The sequence below is a fragment of the Pelophylax lessonae genome (assembly GCF_965119305.1).
Source record: "Pelophylax lessonae genome assembly, chromosome: 3".
NCBI classification, from domain to species: Eukaryota; Metazoa; Chordata; class Amphibia; order Anura; family Ranidae; genus Pelophylax; species Pelophylax lessonae.
In genome coordinates this window covers 609,810,510-609,830,002 of record NC_138770.1, presented here as the reverse complement: position 1 = coordinate 609,830,002, position 19,493 = coordinate 609,810,510, and the positions used below count along the sequence as shown (strand labels likewise).

The following is a 19,493-nucleotide window of genomic DNA, read 5'->3' as shown; positions in this document are numbered from 1 at the left end:
TGGTGTTATCGCTCTCACTCTTTCATACTGGTCACTGGAAGTTCAACATGGCACCTCATGGCAAAGAACTCTCTGAGGATCTGAAAAAAAGAATTGTTACTCTACATAAAGATGGCCTAGGCTAGAAGATTGCTGACACCCTGAAGCTGAGCTGCAGCATGACCATACAGCAGTTTAAAGCCCCATACACACACGCAGATCGTCGTCATACAAATGTTCGTCTTTTCTCCCCGGGATGTCGGTGTCTGTTGAAAAGTGCAAAGACAGCACAAGGACAGCACAAGAATTTTGTCCGCAGACTTCAGCTGACTGCAGAAGTGATGTCATGTAATGGTTAACTTTCCCTGTGTTTTTTATTTTCTGAGCATGCCCAGTCTTGCAAAACTCCGGTCTGTCGGCTGATTTCTGTACTGACAGGCAAACAATTGTCCGTTCTGGTGTCTGCAGACAAAAATTTTCATGTTTGCAAGAAAGACTCTTGTCCGCAGATTGTGTGCAGACATCTGTCGGAGGCACCATACTAACACGCATACAATCGGCAGATCTTTCGTCCGCCGACGTTTGTATGACGACGATCTGCGTGTGTATACGGGCCTTAACAGGACAGATTCCGTTCAGAACAGGCCTCGCCATGGTTGACCAAAGAAGTGGAGTGCACAGTCTCAGCGTCATATCCAGAGGTTATCTTTCGGAAACGATGAATGCTGCCAGCATTGCTGCAGGGGTTGAAGGGGTCGGGGGTCAGCCTGTCAGTGCTCAGACTATATGCCGCACACTGCATCAAATTGTTCTGCATGGCTCTCGTCCCAGAAGGAAGCCTCTTCTAAAGATGATGCACAAGAAAGCCCGCAAACAGTTTGCTGAAGACAAGCAGACTAAGGACATGGATTACTGGAACCATGTCCTGTGCTCTGATGAGACCAAGATAAACTTATTTGGTTCAGAAGGTGTCAAGTGTGTGTGGTGGCAATCAGGTGAGGAGTACAAAGACAAGTGTGTCTTGCCTACAGTCAAGCATGGTGGTGGGAGTGTCGTGGTCTGGGGCTGCATGAGTGCTGCCAGCACTGGGAGCTACAGTTCAATGAGGGAACCATGAATGCCAACATGTACTGTGACATACTGATGCTGAGCATGATCCTCTCCCTTCAGAGACTGGGCCGCAGGACAGTATTCACACATGATAACGACCCCAAACACACCTCCAAGACGACCACTGCCTTGCTAAAGAAGGTGAGGGTAAAGGTGATGGACTGGCCAAGCATGTCTCCAGACCTAAAATCTATTGAGCATTTGTGGGACATACTTAAATAGAAGGTGGAGGAGCGCAAGTTCTGTAACATCCACCAGCTCTGTGATGTCGTCATAGAGGAGTGGAAGAGGACTCCAGTGGCAACCTGTGAAGTTCTGGTGAACTCCATGCCCAAGAGGGTTAAGGCAGTGCTGGAAAATAATGGTGGCCACACAAAATATTGACACTTTGGGCCCAATTTGGACGTTATGACTAAGGGGTGTACTCACTTTTGTTGAGTTATTTTGAGGGGACAGCAAATTTACACTGTTATACAAGCTGTACACTCACTACTTTACATTGTAGCAAAGTGTCATTTCTTCAGTGTTGTCACATGAAAAGATATAATAAAATATTTCCAAAAATGTGAGGGGTGTATTTACTTTTATGAGATGTATATAATAGTAGATATAATAGTTCTGGTCTGTAGTACTATCATGGTCTGCCTTGAGAGGCTTCTCAGATCACTGAGAATTCATTGATGGGTACCAGGGCCGCTGATAGGGGGGGACCACCATTCCTCTTGTAGGGGGCCCGGGCACACAGGGGGGGCCCCAATAGCATAGGGAAGCGGTCGGGCGGAGGGGCAATTACAGAAGGAAGCCCTGTGCGGCTCTCTGTGGCAGCTGAAAGCCAGTTTCTCCCCCTCCTGCCAGCTATCAGCTGCTGCGGGGCGAGACAAAGACACAGGGCATCGTTCCTGTAATTGCTTCTCTGACAACGACCCCCCCCCCCTTCTCTTGTGCCCCCTATAACTGTGCCGCCTTCCCCTGCAGCGCTGCAGTCTTCCCTGTTGTGATGGATTTGCCAGCCGGCCGACCCGTGAGGGAGGGGGGTGTTGGTTTTGCCGCCCCCCCCCCCCCAAAATTATCATGCACCAGCGCCACTGATAATAAGAGAACCTACTTAATATATTCAATCAATAAACAGTATACTACAGCGTTGTTGGTAGACCTAAAGGAGTTTGTACAATCAGATTGTAATGTGTGTAGTGAGTTTTAGTGTTTTAGTCTGGAATCTGTGATCTGAGACTCTGTTGGCTGAGGAGACAGAATCCTCGGTTTAGCTGGCACTTGTAGTCCCCCATCTATTTACTATGAGTACATTGTCATATGTCTTGTCTGCAAACAATTAGCTTGAGATCAGTAACCTGGGGCATTTCCATTGTGCCTGGTACAAGGTCACCTAGAGCCCGAGGCTACTCCTGAAGACTTAATTCTGACGAAACGCGTATAGAGCGTCACCGCGTCACTTCCTATCTCTGTGGAACACACTTCCGGTGCGTGGAATGCACTGCGTTCTGGAAGAGCCCTATCGCTACAACGTACCCAGAAAAGACACCCAATACACTGCTCGTTTATCTGTCTCGTTTGTGAATACTTTATTATTAATAAAACGTTGGTTTTAAACGGTACTACACTATACGAGTTTTCTTCCCCCATATATACATTCACCTGGATACCCCTGGACTAAGAGTGGCCACGCTATGTAAAGGAACCTAGGCACCAGATATAGAGGGTCCGTGAACACCATGTCCAGCTAAGATTCCAGGCCTGTTACCCCTGCAGGGGTGATAGCTTCTGGGAAGTGCGGTCCTGAGAGTGAGGGGAGCACTCTGTCCCGTCGCACCAACCACACTTGGAGTCCCCTGAAGCGGTCCACAGCACCTGTAGTCACTTGATTAACACCTTTTGGGACTGATTTATGCTTCAACATTTGGAACCACTTTTTCATGCGATTTGGAGAACTGGACTGTTCTTTTTGTGCGACTGTAATTTGCAGTCACGATTTTCCCAGCACCAGTCACTTTATATATTTTATTAATATATAGCACCATCCATTTCTTTTCCACCTAGTGTTAGCACTGTGGTTGTGCAAGCATTTCACACCACATTTTTTTGAAAGTGTGAGTCATATTATTGATTGTTTATATTTTCTGTAGGGGAATAAGCACACCGCTTGGTCTATTAGCACCTCATCACTTTAGTTTTTACAGCTACCCTTTTCGGATCCACGCGGGATCACATTTTGGTCACTTTTATATTTTTTGGTATATGTGACACTATCACTTGAGTTGTTTATATTCACTCTGCACCATTTGTCACTTTTTGCACTTTATATTTATTTAATGTTTTAAGAAATTGTGCAGTTTTAGTTTATTATATATGTATTATCGGATCCGATTCCCCTCATAGTGTTACCACTTGTTTAACATTTTTTATGTGATGACACCGTTGAGCTGAAGAACTCTTATTATTGTAGTTTAATCCACTGTGACCTATTATTGTTAAATTTATCAGATCTGATTCCCCCATACCACCATCCAACTACCAAGTTCCCAACTTATTTAGTTATTCATTCAGATTTCACATTTTAGCATTCTATTTTATTGGGAACTCCATTTCTATTTTACAACAAGATATTTTCTTTTGGGTTTATTCCAATTTTGTTAGGCATTCTACATGTTTGCATTTTAGATTTTAATTGTTGTCACTTTGCTTACAGCATCATTCAGTAGACATTTCTAGGCATAACCATTTGCCTCTCCCTTTCCCCATAATGTTTCGGTAGTACCGTCCATTAGGCTAGTATCTATGACCACCTTGGGTCTATATAGGCTGAGCAGACCGAATTCCCAGCATAGCTGGTACTTGTAGTTCCCCAGGCTGTAAAGAGCTGCTCCCTATGGGTGCAATGTTATATAATAACAGTATGTAAAATGTCTGTAGTACAGTTAGCCTGATATCTGTGTCTCTACAGGCTGGGCAGACTGGATCTCCAGTGCAGCTGGTATTTGTAGTTCACCAGGCTGTACAGTTCTGCTCACCAGAATGTTACATAACAGTAAGCATACCCCAGTTTTATAGACCTGCCAAAAGGAATTAATAAGCACCATACCCATTGAACATCCTTTGCAAATGCCCAAATGGGTTTAGTGGAGTTTTTTTTTTTTATTAGGTGCTTAAATTTAATGGAGAGTCCAAAAGATAAGATATAACAATATACACTTTAAAAAAACAAATTAAGCAGTTTGGGCATCTGCATGGTACAGAACAGTAAGTGTAATATGTCTGTAGTACAATTAGCCTTACATTGGTGACCTGAGGCTCTATAGGCAGAGCAGACATGATCACAGGTGTAGCTGGCACTTGTAGTCCCACCGAGGGCCGGCTATTCTGGGCACTGGGGAATCCTGTGAGGTAAGGGGCGCCACAAGGACATTTGAAGGTAAGGGGCGCCACAAGGACATTTGAGGGTAAGGGGCGCCACAAGGACATTTGAGGGTAAGGGGCGCCACAAGGACATTTGAGGGTAAGGGGCGCCACAAGGACATTTGAGGGTATTTGTGTTGGAAGGGGGAGTTGGGGGGGGGGGGGGGCGGCAGGGATTATTGTTCTGGGGGAGGGGAATTTTTTTTTGTTGGGGTATGGGGAGCAAAGATTTGTGCTCAGAGGGGGTGGATCTGTACTGGGAGGAGGAGGAATTTATGCTTAGGGCGTAATCATGCAGATTAGTGCTCAATGTTTTTGTGGGTGGGGGGTTTGCTGACACATAATGCTCATACATCTTTGGGGGTGGGGGGGGACAGTTTGTCATGTTCACCCTGGGCTCTCGATGACCTTGTCCCGGCACTGGTCCCACCAGATTGTACAGCTCTGCTCACTATATAATTATATAACATATACTGTGTCTATAGTACCAATATCCTGATACATGGGGCTTTATAGGCAGAGCAGACAAAATCCTCAGAGCGGTTAGTACTTGTAGTTCCTCAGGCTGTACAGATCTGCTCACTATCATGCTTTATGACAAAAGTAGATGTAATATGAGTGCAGTGCTATTAGAGATCAGTGACTCCATAGGCAGAGCCGACAGGATCCCAGGTGAAACTGGTACTTGTAGTCCCTGTACAGATCTGCTCACTATCACGCTATATAGCAGCAGTAGATGTTCTATGTGTGCAGTACAAATGGAGATGGGGCTCTATAGGCTGAGCAGCAGACAGGATCTCAGGTACAGCTGGTACTTGTAGTCCTCCAGACTGTATAGATCTACTCATTGTAACAGTATATAACAGCAGTAGATGTAGTATGTATGTAGAGAAATTAGAGATCTGTGACTCTATAGGTTCAGCAAACAGGATCCCAGGCACAGCTGGTGCTTGTAGTCCCCAGGCTGTATAGATCTACTCACTATAATATTAGATGTCATATGTCTGTTTTACAATTAGAGATTAGTGACTCCATAAGCAAAGCAGACAGGATCCCAGGTGCAGTTGGTACTTGTAGTCCATCAGGCTGTACAGATCTGCTCACTATGGTATTATATAACAGCAGTAGATGTTCTATGTGTGAAGTACAAATGGAAATGGGGCTCTATAGGCTGAGCAGACAGGATCTCAGGTAGAGTTGGTACTTGTAGTCCTCCAGGCTGTATAGATCTACTCATTGTAACAGTAACAGCAGTAGATGTACTATGTATGTAGAGAAATTAGAGATCTGTGACTCTATAGGTTCAGCAAACAGGATCCTAGGCGCAGCTGGTACTTGTAGTCCCCCAGGCTGTATAGATCTACTCACTATTATATTAGATGTCATATGTCTGTTTTACAATTAGAGATTAGTGACTCCATAAGCAAAGCAGACAGGACCCCAGGTGCAGTTGGTACTTGTAGTCCATCAGACTGTACAGATCTGCTCACTATGGTATTATATAACAGCAGTAGATGTCTTATGTGTGCAGTACAAAGGGAGATCTGGGGCTCCATAGGCTAAGCAGACAGGATCCCTGGTGCAGCTGGTACCTGTAGTCCTCCAGGCTGTTTTATATTATATGTTTAATATTATATAACAGCAGTAGATGTCTTATGTGTGCAGTACAAAGGGAGATCTGGGGCTCTATAGGCTAAGCAGACAGGATCCCTGGTGCAGCTGGTACCTGTAGTCCTCCAGGCTGTTTTATATTATATTATATGTTTAATATTATATAACAGCAGTAGAGGTCTTATGTGTGCAGTACAAAGGGAGATCTGTGGCTCTATAGGCTGAGCAGACAGGATCCCTGGTGCAGCTGGTGCTTGTAGTCCCCCAGGCTGTATAGATCTACTCACTATTATATTAGATGTAATATGTCTGTTTTAAAATTAAAACTTAGATTAGTGACTCCATAAGCAAAGCAGACAGGACCCCAGGTGCAGTTGGTACTTGTAGTCCATCAGTGTCCAGATCTGCTCACTATGGTATTATATAACAGCAGTAGATGTCTTATGTGTGCAGTACAAAGGGAGATCTGGGGCTCTATAGGATGAGCAGACAGGATCCCTGGTACAGCTGGTACCTGTAGTCCTCCAGGCTGTATGATCTGCTCACTATAATATTATATAACAGCAATAGATGTAGTATGTGTATAGTAAAATTAGAGATCAGTCCCTCCATAGACATAAAATCAGACAGGATCCTAGGTGTAGCTGGTACTTGTAGTCCCCCCAGTCAGGCTGTGCTCTCCCCATGCTCCAGCAGCACATCCCATCCCTCCATCCTCCCTCTTCCAATCCCCTCCTTCTCCTTGCTGTGCTGTCTCCTGCTGACGTGTCTGCCTCTGTCTGCTCATGCTCCTTACCGTCCATACACAGGACACTGACACCCTGCAACTGACATGGCTGCAGCCGGCCGGCACCTCTCTCTGCTGCTGCTGATCGCTCTCCTGTCCCCCGGCTCAGCCCAGGAGCGAACCTTCTCCGACACCAAGCTCTGTGCCGACCCGGAGTGTAGCAGTGAGTGACCCTGGGGAGGGGGTGGGGGGAGGAGGGGAGATCACACTACACACAGGACCCCTCCTTCCACTTATATCTTTACTTTCCCCGGACTTTGTTACATTTACACTTATTTGTTGCACGTTCAGTTTATTGTTGTTGCTGTCACTTCCTGCACTCTTCCCTCCTTCCATGGAAGGTCAGGGGGTGCACAGGCTGGGGGTGGAGATGTTGTCCCAGCACATTACATAGGGGGGGGGGAGGGGGTGGATTGCCAGGCCTGGGGAAGAGTTCAGCTTTGGCTCCAGTGAACCTCTCACAGCTCCGATCCTCTCTGATTTTGGGATTTGTTTATATTAGTCACCGAAACACCCCCCTGTGTCTGGAATGTTGTATTTTTTTTATTTGTTTTTGGAATCTTGGTCATGTGTTGTTTTATTAGTTTAGTTTTGTAACAATTTTTATTATGTAAAACGTATCATAGTCCAGAATAGATCAGTGGTGGTCCGCTCTCCTTATATTGGGGCCGCAACTGCAGTCCTTGAGGTTACCAAAGGGCCACATTCTCTCTAAGAGACAGCAGGCACAACAGGTTGTAGTCAAAGACTATGGCAAACATACAAGAGATGTCAGAGACTGCAGGCATGATACAAGAGATGTCAGAGACTGCGGGCATGATACAAGAGATGTCAGAGACTGCGGGCATGATACAAGAGATGTCAGAGACTGCAGGCATGACACAAGAGATGTCAGAGACTGCGGGCATGATACAAGAGATGTCAGAGACTGCGGGCATGATACAAGAGATGTCAGAGACTGCGGGCATGATACAAGAGATGGTCAGAGACTGTGGGCATGATACAAGAGATGTCAGAGACTGCAGGCATGATACAAGAGATGTCAGAGACTGCAGGCATGATACAAGAGATGTCAGAGACTGCGGGCATGATACAAGAGATGTCAGAGACTGCGGGCATGATACAAGAGAGGATCAGAGACAGCGGACATGATACAAGAGATGGTCAGAGACTGCAGGCATGATACAAGAGATGTCAGAGACTGCAGGCATGACACAAGCGATGGTTAGAGACGGCAGGCATGATACAAGAGATGTCAGAGACTGCGGGCATGATACAAGAGATGTCAGAGACTGCGGGCATGATACAAGAGATGTCAGAGACTGCGGGCATGATACAAGAGATGTCAGAGACTGCGGGCATGATACAAGAGATGGTCAGAGACTGTGGGCATGATACAAGAGATGTCAGAGACTGCGGGCATGATACAAGAGATGTCAGAGACTGCAGGCATGATACAAGAGATGTCAGAGACTGCAGGCATGATACAAGAGATGTCAGAGACTGCGGGCATGATACAAGAGATGTCAGAGACTGCGGGCATGATACAAGAGATGTCAGAGACTGCGGGCATGATACAAGAGATGGTCAGAGACTGTGGGCATGATACAAGAGATGTCAGAGACTGCAGGCATGATACAAGAGATGTCAGAGACTGCAGGCATGATACAAGAGATGTCAGAGACTGCGGGCATGATACAAGAGATGTCAGAGACTGCGGGCATGATACAAGAGAGGATCAGAGACAGCGGACATGATACAAGAGATGGTCAGAGACTGCAGGCATGATACAAGAGATGTCAGAGACTGCAGGCATGACACAAGCGATGGTTAGAGACGGCAGGCATGATACAAGAGATGGTCAGAGACTGTGGGTATGATACAAGAGATGGTCAGAGACTGTGGGCATGATACAAGAGATGGTCAGAGACTGTGGGCATGATACAAGAGATGGTCAGAGATTGTGCGCATGATACAAGAGATGGTTAGAGACTGTGCGCATGATACAAGAGATGGTTAGAGACTGTGCGCATGATACAAGAGATGGTTAGAGACTGTGCGCATGATACAAGAGATGGTTAGAGACTGTGCGCATGATACAAGAGATGGTTAGAGACTGTGCGCATGATACAAGAGATGGTTAGAGACTGTGCGCATGATGAAAGAGATGGTCAGAGACTGTGTGCATGATAAAAGAGATGGTCAGAGACAATGGGCATGACACAAGAGATAGTCAGAGACAATGATCATGATACAAGAGATGGTCAGAGACTGCGGGCATGATACAAGAAATGGTCAGAGACTGTGTATATGACACAAGATGATCAGAGATTGTGGATATAACACAAGAGATGATCAGAGATGGTGGGCATGACACAAGAGACGGTGGGCATGACACAAGAGGTGGTCAGAGACTGTGGGCATAAAACAAGAGATGGCAGACATGAGGCAGGAGACTGTCAGAGACTGTGAAATTGACATAGGAGTTGTTGAAGACTGCAAACATGCTTCAAGAGATAGTCATAGACTGGAGACACGGGACTGCCAGAGATCACTGCTATAACAGGGCAATAAAGAAACACAGATTAGTGTCTATAAGGGTTAGATGCTGTGTGTGCTGTGGCTGGATGGGGCTGACTGCTGTACCGAGCAGTAAACACACTTAGGGCCCTATAGTATTAGGGATGAGTACCCGAATATCATATTTCAGCCTGCTTTGAGCTGGCAATAGATGGATCAAATCTTGGACGGTTCAGCAGGGACCGGCCGAGATTCAATCCATCAGTGGGCAGGCTGATTTTACCCAAATCAATCCATTGATCGACTTGGGTACAACCAGCAAGTCAGATATTTAGCATGCAGTTATTACCAGCAGCTATAGCTGCTAGCAGTAATCTTCCTATTTTCCTGGCAGGGATGGCACCCCCCGGGAGAACACAATAGCTCTGTGGAAGGGATTCCCTTTCCTGCAAATATGGTTGCAGGAAAGAAAATCACTTAATCTTTGGCCTGCCTTAAGGCCCGTGCACACGATAAGAAAGTCTGAAGGGAAATGTCGTCCGCAGACCGATCTGTCGATTTTCGGATTGTTAGTATGGTGCTTTAGACAGCCAACTCCGCTTTTCGGCCGAAAAAATCCTGATGTGCAGGCTATAACATTTTTATCGTCCGTCAACACAATGTCCGATTTTCTTCTCATTAATTCAGTTTTCAAAGGAAAAAAATCTTAAGAGCAAGACTAGGCATGCTCAGAGACGAAAGAACACATACAAAGCAATTCAACACATGACATCACTTCTGAAATAGAATTCTGTCGTACGGGAAAATTCGTATGAAAATAACCTCTTCACTTTCCACATCAGACTAGCATGCCACAAAAAACGGACGACAGATCGTTCGATAATCTGATCGCTTGTACGGGGCTTTAGACTTTCACAGACTGTAGACGGTGGGGCTGGGTGCTGCACCTGTACCTCCAAGGTGCACTAAAACATCAGCATTTCACGCGCATCAGCTAGACGCTCCAGGGTTCAATGGGCCTTCTAGTCCAGTTTAGTCGGTATGTGTGAATCCGTCCGGGTTCAGCTTGAACAGTTTTACAAATCTCGCTCAGAGTTCAAAGTTCACGAACTTTGATGAACCCCACTGAAGTCTGTAGAGGGTGAATGTTATTCAGTTCTGCCTATTTGTAGGGATGATAAGATTGCTATTGCCAAACATAAGGCATGGGAAGCTGGGTGCAGTCATGGGGGGGCATGTAACAATGCCAAAATAGAAGAATTTCCCTACACAGAATTGTCAGCTCTCTCTAATGCTGGCCATACTGAGCTGAACCAAAAAAATCAAACAGATTTCTCCATCCATGCTAAACAGTGCAGATGGACTAACCCCTTTACTGGGCCTTAGCATCCCAATGGCTGATGGCTGCAGCTGTTAGAATGCCCGAATAGTGTCTGTATTCATTTGATTGGTTGCATGTGCTGGTGGGCCGTGAACTTTCCAGCAGACAGCTACTGCAAAAGTCGCTACACTGATTGACTTACGTCCAGTGAAGCTTGGCTGGCAAGGTCACCCACTGAATGACATTCATCAGGAACTGGCCTAATTTTGCTCCAAGTATGTCTAACTTAAAGTAGAACTATAGACAAAACTTTTTTTTTTTTTTTCACTTTGGATAGAGTAAGGGGGGGTTATAACCCCAGTCAGATTTTTTTTTTAACGCCATCTTTGTCCCTTTGCGGAGATTTCCCTTCACTTTATGTCCTATAGCCAATAGGAAGTGAGAAGAAATCCCTGCAAAGTAAGGGAATTCCTTAGGGACTCCCAGGTCACCAGAACTAGTGTCCCTGTTGGAAGTTTTCCCCCCTATTATTTTTGTGGGGACAACCCAAAATTTGGGATTTTCTTTTACTTTCACTTTCAACGATAATGGTAAACAGGACAAATAGAGAGGGTGAGTCTCCTTTACGGGGGCACAGACAGCAATAAAAACCTGACAAGCCTTCCAATCCATCTGCACTCTATCCAAAACTGATAAAAAAAGTTTTACTTTAAAGCCCCGTACACACGTACCGATCGTCGGCCGAACGATCGGCCGTCTTTTGGCCAGGGCTGTCTTGTCTGTTGAAAAGTGCAAAAGACTGCACACGAATTTTGTCGGCCAACAACAGCCGACTGCAGAAGTGATGTCATGTGATGGTTAACTTTCCTTGTCTTTTTTCTTTTCTGAGCATGCCCAGTCTTGCTAATCTGCTGTCTGTCGGCCGAAATCTGTACTGACTGGCGAACAATCGGCCGTTCTGGTGTCGGCATACAAAAATTTTAATGCTTGCACGACAGATTCTGTTCGGTCGAAAGTGCGCTGTCGGCTATCGGAAGCATCATACTAACAAGCCGAAAATCGGCCGATCGTTCGGCGGCCGAACATTTTCGGCCGACAATCGGTACGTGTGTACGGGCTTAAATGTTCCAATACGTGCTGACAATATGGCCTCTGATAGGATTTTCCTTGATTCTGGCTGCGAACCTACAAACTTTCATCCAAAAGTTTGCACTTTCTCTTGGATTCGTCATGAACCCGAACCTCAACTCTTACAGTTTACCATGGATTATAATAAATACAATAAATATTCGATTGCATGACTAGCACACTGTGGCCCTCTATACTTTTAATAGTATTGTAGTTTTATTTCACTTATATAGTGCTGACATATTCCGGAGTGCAGCATTTATATCAGTCCCTTCCTTTATAGGAGCTTACAATCGAATGCCCCATTTACATTCATGCACATATACATAGTAGGAACCATTTTGGATGGAAGTCATTTGACCTACCTGTAGTTTTTGGGAAATTAGTTTTAGGGGTTAGCTTAAGGCCCCTTTCACACGTGTGCCACCTAAAAGTCTTGCAATTTTGCCATGATTTTTTGGCCGCGATTTTACCTGGACTTGAAGCAATGCCTGTGTAATCTTTAAGTCTCTGGACCTCAAAACGCATCAAATTTGGACCAAAGTAGTGTAGGGACTACTTTGAAGTTGTTGCAACTTGAAGTCGCACAGATATGAACGGTACTCATTTGAAATCATGGAGTACAACTTGTCATGCGACTTAACAGTCCCAAATCGCTGGAGAAGTCGCACAAGTGTGAAATGGGCCTAAAGAATAGGTCTGCCCTAAAGCCTGGGACACCTGATCAGATTATTGGACAAATTTTTGTCTGTTTTTTTGTTGCATGCTAGTCTCATATGGAAGGTGTTCCTGCCAGTCCCTCTGCTTTCCTATTAAAAACTGACCACACTAAGCAGGAGAGCACATTGTGGTCAGTTCTCTAGCTATGCTGGGAACACAGTGTACCCTCCTACAATGATCAGACTTGTCCTGACACCCCCCCCCTGCACAGCCATTTACTGGGAAGCTTAGTGTGCTGCTGCTTCTCCTCCCCCCAGCTCCTATGTAGCTGGGAATAGAGGAAATGTGATCACTTATAAAAAAAGGGAAAAAAGGTATAATTTTTTTATATCTATACACAAATGTTTTGTCTTTCACTTCTACTTTAAACTGAATGGGTTGTTTTACAAGGTGTTCATTTACAATCACTTGAAGGGAATTCCTTGGGGACCCCCAGCTCGCCAGAATTAGTGTCCCCATTGGAAGATTTACCCTCTATTACTTTGCTGGGGGACAACCCAAAATGTGGAGTTTTATTTTACTTTCACTGTCAATGATAATGGTAAACAGGACAAATATAGATGATGAATCTCCTTAACGGGAGCACAGACAGCTATAAAAACTGACATGTTCTAATCCCTCTCCCCTCTATCAAAACTAAAAAAAAAGTTTTGCCTTTAGTTCTACTTTAAGTTTTAGAGCCTGTTTGCACTTATGGCACACATGTACATGGTCTGGGCCGCTGATAGGGGGGGACCACCAGCCCTCTTGTAGGGGGCCCGAGCACACAGGGGGGCCCACACAGAGAGGGGGATTAGTGATGGACAACAAATACAGAAATTTTCCTCCAGCACCTGAATCTGATCTGTCCCTCTCCCTGCTATCAGCTTTTATCTGTTGAGAAAGAGACAGTTGTCCCTCACTAATCCCCCTCCCTGTGTGGGCCCCCCCTCCCAGCACTTATCTCTGCTCAGGAGTTTATTTGTAAATTGTAACTTTGTTTCTCTCTCTCTGTCTCTCTGATCACTGAGCTCCAACAGCCTGTATATTTTTCTCATCTCATCTTTTTTATTTAACATAGTTTTTTTTTTTTTAGATTTAGCAGGAATTATGCGAGTTATGTTATATTTGTGTCTGCTAATAGTGATTTTGTTGTAATTTTAGCTAAATATATCTTTAATATTTTCTTGGGGGGCCCCGTGATTTCTAACAGCAGCCCTGTACATGGTGTATATGGGTCCTTATAATTTCCCTTTACAAACACAGTAAACTGCAGTGAATAGTGTTACCTTAGTGGAGGGTTAGGTGAGAGGTGTAGGCTAAGGTCACTGTGTTTCCTTCGAGGAATTTGGATCACCTTGGCTATACCACACAAAGATCGGGAGGACATATAAACTTCATAAACATAGTGGAAACCAGAGCTGTAAGACAAGATCGCTAATCCCTCCGGCCACTATGCTGGGGAGTTAAGTGACAGTTACAATTGTTCTGACAGAGTGGCCAAGGCCCTTCAGATTGTGGTGTTGATACTTTAAGCTAATCTCTTGAAAGTTTTTTGTTATATCTGTTCAATAAGCAGACTAAATGCCAGTTGATCCTGCCAGAAATCTTGTGAGCTGACAACTACTTCTGCTTCCTACCTGTGCATAAGGAGGGACTATGTAAATGATGAGCAGTCTGTTTGTAATCTGTCAAAAATCAAGTAGGCAGGGCTGACACCACATGCAAAAGAATTCAGAGCAGTGTTGTCATATCAAAGAGTAAGGTAGGAGCAGGGGCATAACTATAGGGCCCCATGCTCCAGGGGGCCTGTGTGGCTCCCCTGTACACCTGGATAGGAGGGGCGGTGGGGGCAGTATGTAGAGAAATCACTGTCCTCCTTTTTCCTCCTGTAGCTGCAGGAGGAAAATGGAGGAGATTGGTTGCTCTGTATGCTGCCCCGCCACTCCTCCTATCCAGTTCACTTGTGTTCTGCTGTCTCTGGGCCCCTGTGTGCTCCCCCTCCCCACTGTGCTGCCCCCCTCCCCATCCTGCCAACAGCTGCAGGGGATGTGTCACAATAGAGAACCAGAAAGGGGTGTAATATGTAATTTACCTTCCTTTTCTGAATAGACAGAGTCATAGTCAATGACATTGTAAAAAATAATAAAATAAAATTATAAAAAATAATACAATTAAAATGGCAAAAAATAAAAACTACTGACACCAGTGGGTGAACTTCCAGGATCGCAAAGGTCACACTTGCGACCTTGCCCTGGCATTCCACCACCGTGGGGAGGCCTCAAGATGGCAGGAAGGGGGCCCACTGCAGAACTTGTAAAATGGTCCCACTGCGGGACCATAATAAAGGGTCCCACAATGAGAGTAAAGGACGCCAGAATCAGTGGGAAGAGCCCCAGGCTTGAAGGGAAGGGCCCCGACCAGGGGTCCGGAGGGCCCTTCATGGTTTCTTGCACCGGGGCCCTGAAGGTTCTAGTTAGGCCTCTGGGTAGGAGTATACCATATTTCTGGCACATCAGTAGGTTTTTTGTCTTTATTTGTAGAGGGTTTAAAGAGAGGAAGTACCTGCACAGGTCATCAGGGGGCCGACTGCATAACCAAGAAGACACAGCCGGCCCCCGGGGACACCAGAGGAAATGGCAGCATGGGACCTGATGCATGGCAGCGGAGTGGTGATTTACAGGAGGAGAGCACTGGATTCGTTGGTCAGGTGAGTATGATAATTGAGGTGAAAAGGTAAACCAGACTGATCCAGAAATGAAGACAGTGGGGTGAAGTTCTTCTTTACTCCTGTGCTGCTCAGTTTTAAATCGCAGTCATCTCATTGCAGGAGTTGACCTTCAGGAGTTGACATCCAATGTGTTTTGGGAAATAGGCTCCCAACTGTTGATAATTGCTTTTATACAAAAAGAAATTATATCTAGACCAATTCCAACCGTTTATCGTGGACTGACACCATGCAAATGTTGGCTATTTCCTGATGAATCAGCTGAAATTCGCTTAGCTCCTTGGCGCCAAGTGCACACAATTATGCGGCATCCCGGCGGCCGGTCTAGGCGCCAAGCAGCTGCATATTTGCGTGCAATAGCGCCAGTCACTGGCGGCTAACGGAAAGCTCCTGTTGCAGCTTGCGATCGGGAGCTTTCTGATCGTGTGACCGCTGTGACAGCCAATCATGACCATAAACCCAATCCCCGCCTCCCGCCATACTAAACTCCTTAAAGGGCTGGCAGGCACGGGCTCTAAGGGGTTAATGGGTGGCTCTGTTCCTGTCTGACACCTCCCACACAACATCCTTTAGGCAGAGTTCCCACTCAGGCAAATTCTGATGTGATTTTGATCCATTCCATCATCTGAAATAACATTTTTTTTTCAATGAAGGCCGTTCACGTCAATGCAGTCCGATTCTGATATGGTTCAAAAAGGGTCATGTGCAAGTTTGATCCGAGGCTGTCCAAATTCAGCTCCATAGACTTCAATGGGACCGGATTTAAATTGCAATCCTGTGTTTAAATTACTGTGAATCCAGGTTTTTTTTTTTTTGACGACTTTATTGGCCAATGGCCAGACATAAAATTGCAGCTGTGACCAATGCCCTCACAAATTTGCACCAAATTCGCATTAGAATCGCACTTGACACATAAAAATCACACTGTGAATTCTCATTGCAATCACTTGAAAACAGATATGTAATTTGCAATGCAGCTGTGTGAACCAAGTCTTACCATCAAATGAAAAAATGAAGAGGCCGGGCTGTACATTGCCGGTAGGGCAGTTTATGAAAATACTAAAGGCACAGTGGGAGATTCATTACATATTTGTGCTGAATATTGGGGATGAGGAAATTACTTGGATATTTTTCGTTTAGCCCACAGGCTATGGCCAGCAGTATATAGCCAGCTATGGCCAGTCTACAGTGTATGGCCAGTCCGCAGTGTATGGCCAGTCTGCGCCAGTCCGCAGTGTATGGCCAGTCCACGCCAGTCCGCAGTGTATGGGCAGTCCGCGCCAGTCCGCAGTGTATGGGCAGTCCGCGCCAGTCCGCAGTGTATGGCCAGTCCGCAGTGTATGGCCAGTCCGCAGTGTATGGCCAGTCCGCAGTGTATGGTCAGTCTGCGCCAGTCCGCAGTGTATGGCCAGTCCGCAGTATATGGCCAGTCCGCAGTGTATGGCCAGTCTGCGCCAGTCCGCAGTGTATGGCCAGTCCGCAGTGTATGGCCAGTCTGCGCCAGTCCGCAGTGTATGGCCAGTCTGCGCCAGTCCGCAGTGTATGGCCAGTCCGCAGTGTATGGCCAGTCTGCGCCAGTCCGCAGTGTATGGCCAGTCTGCGCCAGTCCGCAGTGTATGGCCAGTCTGCGCCAGTCCGCAGTGTATGGCCAGTCTGCGCCAGTCCGCAGTGTATGGCCAGTCCGCGCCAGTCTGCAGTGTATGGCCAGTCCGCTGTGTATGGCCAGTCCACAGTGTTTGGCCAGTCTGCACCAGTCCGCAGTGTATGGTCAGTCTGCGCCAGTCCGCAGTATATGGCCAGTCCGCAGTATATGGCCAGTCCGCAGTGTATGGTCAGTCTGCGCCAGTCTGCAGTGTATGGCCAGTCTGCAGTGTATGGCCAGTCTGCGCCAGTCCGCAGTGTATGGCCAGTCTGCAGTGTATGGCTAGTCTGCGCCAGTCCGCAGTGTATAGCCAGTCTGCGCCAGTCCGCAGTGTATGGTCAGTCTACAGTTTATGGCCAGTCTGCGCCAGTCCGCAGTGTATGGCCAGTCTGTGCCAATCCGAAGTGTATGGCCAGTCAGCTGTGTATGGCCAGTCCGCTCCAGTCCGCTGTGTATGGCCAGTCTGCGCCAGTCCACAGTGTATGGCCAGTCCGCAGTGTATGGGCAGTCTGCAGTGTATGGCCAGTCTGCGCCAGTCCGCAGTGTATGACCAGTCTGTGCCTGTCCGAAGTGTATGGCCAGTCCGCTCCAGTCCGCTGTGTATGGCCAGTCTGCGCCAGTCCACAGTGTATGGCCAGTCCGCGGTATATGGCCAGTCTGCGCCAGTCCGCAGTGTATGGCCAGTCCGCTGTGTATGGCCAGTCCGCAGTGTATGGCCAGTCCGCAGTGTATGGCCAGTCCGCAGTGTATGGCCAGTCTGCAGTGTATGGCCAGTCCGCGCCAGTCTGCAGTGTATGGCCAGTCCGCGCCAGTCTGCAGTGTATGGCCAGTCCGCGCCAGTCTGCAGTGTATGGCCAGTCCGCGCCAGTCTGCAGTGTATGGACAGTCCGCGCCAGTCTGCAGTGTATGGACAGTCCGCACCAGTCTGCAGTGTATGACCAGTCTGCAGTGTATGACCAGTCCGCAGTGTATGGCCAGTCTGCGCCAGTCTGCAGTGTATGGACAGTCCGCAGTGTATGACCAGTCCGCAGTGTATGGACAGTCCGCAGTGTATGGACAGTCCGCAGTGTATGGACAGTCCGCAGTGTATGGACAGTCCGCAGTGTATGGACAGTCCGCAGTGTATGACCAGTCCGCAGTGTATGACCAGTCCGCAGTGTATGACCAGTCCGCAGTGTATGACCAGTCCGCAGTGTATGGACAGTCCGCAGTGTATGACCAGTCCGCAGTGTATGGACAGTCCGCAGTGTATGACCAGTCCGCAGTGTATGACCAGTCCGCAGTGTATGACCAGTCCGCAGTGTATGGACAGTCCGCAGTGTATGACCAGTCCGCAGTGTATGACCAGTCCGCAGTGTATGGACAGTCCGCAGTGTATGACCAGTCCGCAGTGTATGACCAGTCCGCAGTGTATGGACAGTCCGCAGTGTATGGACAGTCCGCAGTGTATGACCAGTCCGCAGTGTATGACCAGTCCGCAGTGTATGACCAGTCCGCAGTGTATGACCAGTCCGCAGTGTATGGACAGTCCGCAGTGTATGACCAGTCCGCAGTGTATGGACAGTCCGCAGTGTATGACCAGTCCGCAGTGTATGACCAGTCCGCAGTGTATGACCAGTCCGCAGTGTATGGACAGTCCGCAGTGTATGACCAGTCCGCAGTGTATGACCAGTCCGCAGTGTATGGACAGTCCGCAGTGTATGGCTGGCTGTAATGCTGTCATCCCTTCACTCTATACAAGCTGATTCTTCTAGGAATCCCGTTGGGCCTTCACTGGGAAACAGATCTATATAGAGAATAGACCCCTCCACCAAGACAGGAGTCCAGTGCTCCACCATCCAAATTCCAACATCACAGACTGAGGATCTGATTCCTCACCTTTGGATGCATGTTAAAATGTTGACAGTAATGTTATAGTTTGTCGCGGCTTTATTTTGCAGACCCCCCCACTTCAATGCTGTACCAATGTGATGGCAATTGGCTGACCATGGTGCCACATTGTTTATCATTGTGTGTTATGTAACACATTTAAATAATTGCCATTTATTGCAGATCTTGCAGCTATCTGTAGCTTAGTAGCAGCACTCTAATGTTGTACTGTAGTGCAGTCTAGGTACGGCCCCCACTTACCAAGCTGTCAGCTGGTTCTTCTTTGTCACCGCTTTGTAAATACAAGGAATGATGGGGGTGGTTGTATTATGCAGTGGGGGCAGGTGAGGAATCTTCCATTGTTTACATACAGTCTCCCAGCTGTTCCCTCTCCTTCCTAGTGTCAATGTGACTGGAAGGGAATCTGCAGTCTCTTTCAAGGTTTTTTTTTTTTGATACATATGCAAATGCGATTAGGGTTAACATTGCCTTGTGTTTTTTTTGTATAATTTGTAAGGTTCCCCCTTATGCGGTGCAGGAAACACTGTGATCTCTGCACATTTCCCACCCTACATTGCAACTGCACTGCCCCTGCGATCAGCTGCGGGTATCAATACAATGTTCATGAAACCCCAAAGAGTTTGCCTGCATCAGATCGCACCAGATTGCGTGGTATAAAACGACCATG

The 19,493-nt window shown here is 46.8% G+C and overlaps 1 protein-coding gene across 1 annotated transcript in view; it reads left to right on the top strand.

Moving 5' to 3' along the window:
- The first annotated feature begins 6,849 nt into the window (after positions 1–6,849).
- The window catches only part of MIA3 (MIA SH3 domain ER export factor 3), a 195,802-nt gene continuing 183,158 nt past the window's right edge, over positions 6,850–19,493 (top strand). The window contains exon 1 of the mRNA XM_082250981.1: positions 6,850–7,061. Coding sequence (XP_082107107.1) covers positions 6,944–7,061 — 118 coding nt within the window. The 5' untranslated portion in view covers positions 6,850–6,943. The remainder of the gene's footprint in view (positions 7,062–19,493) is intronic.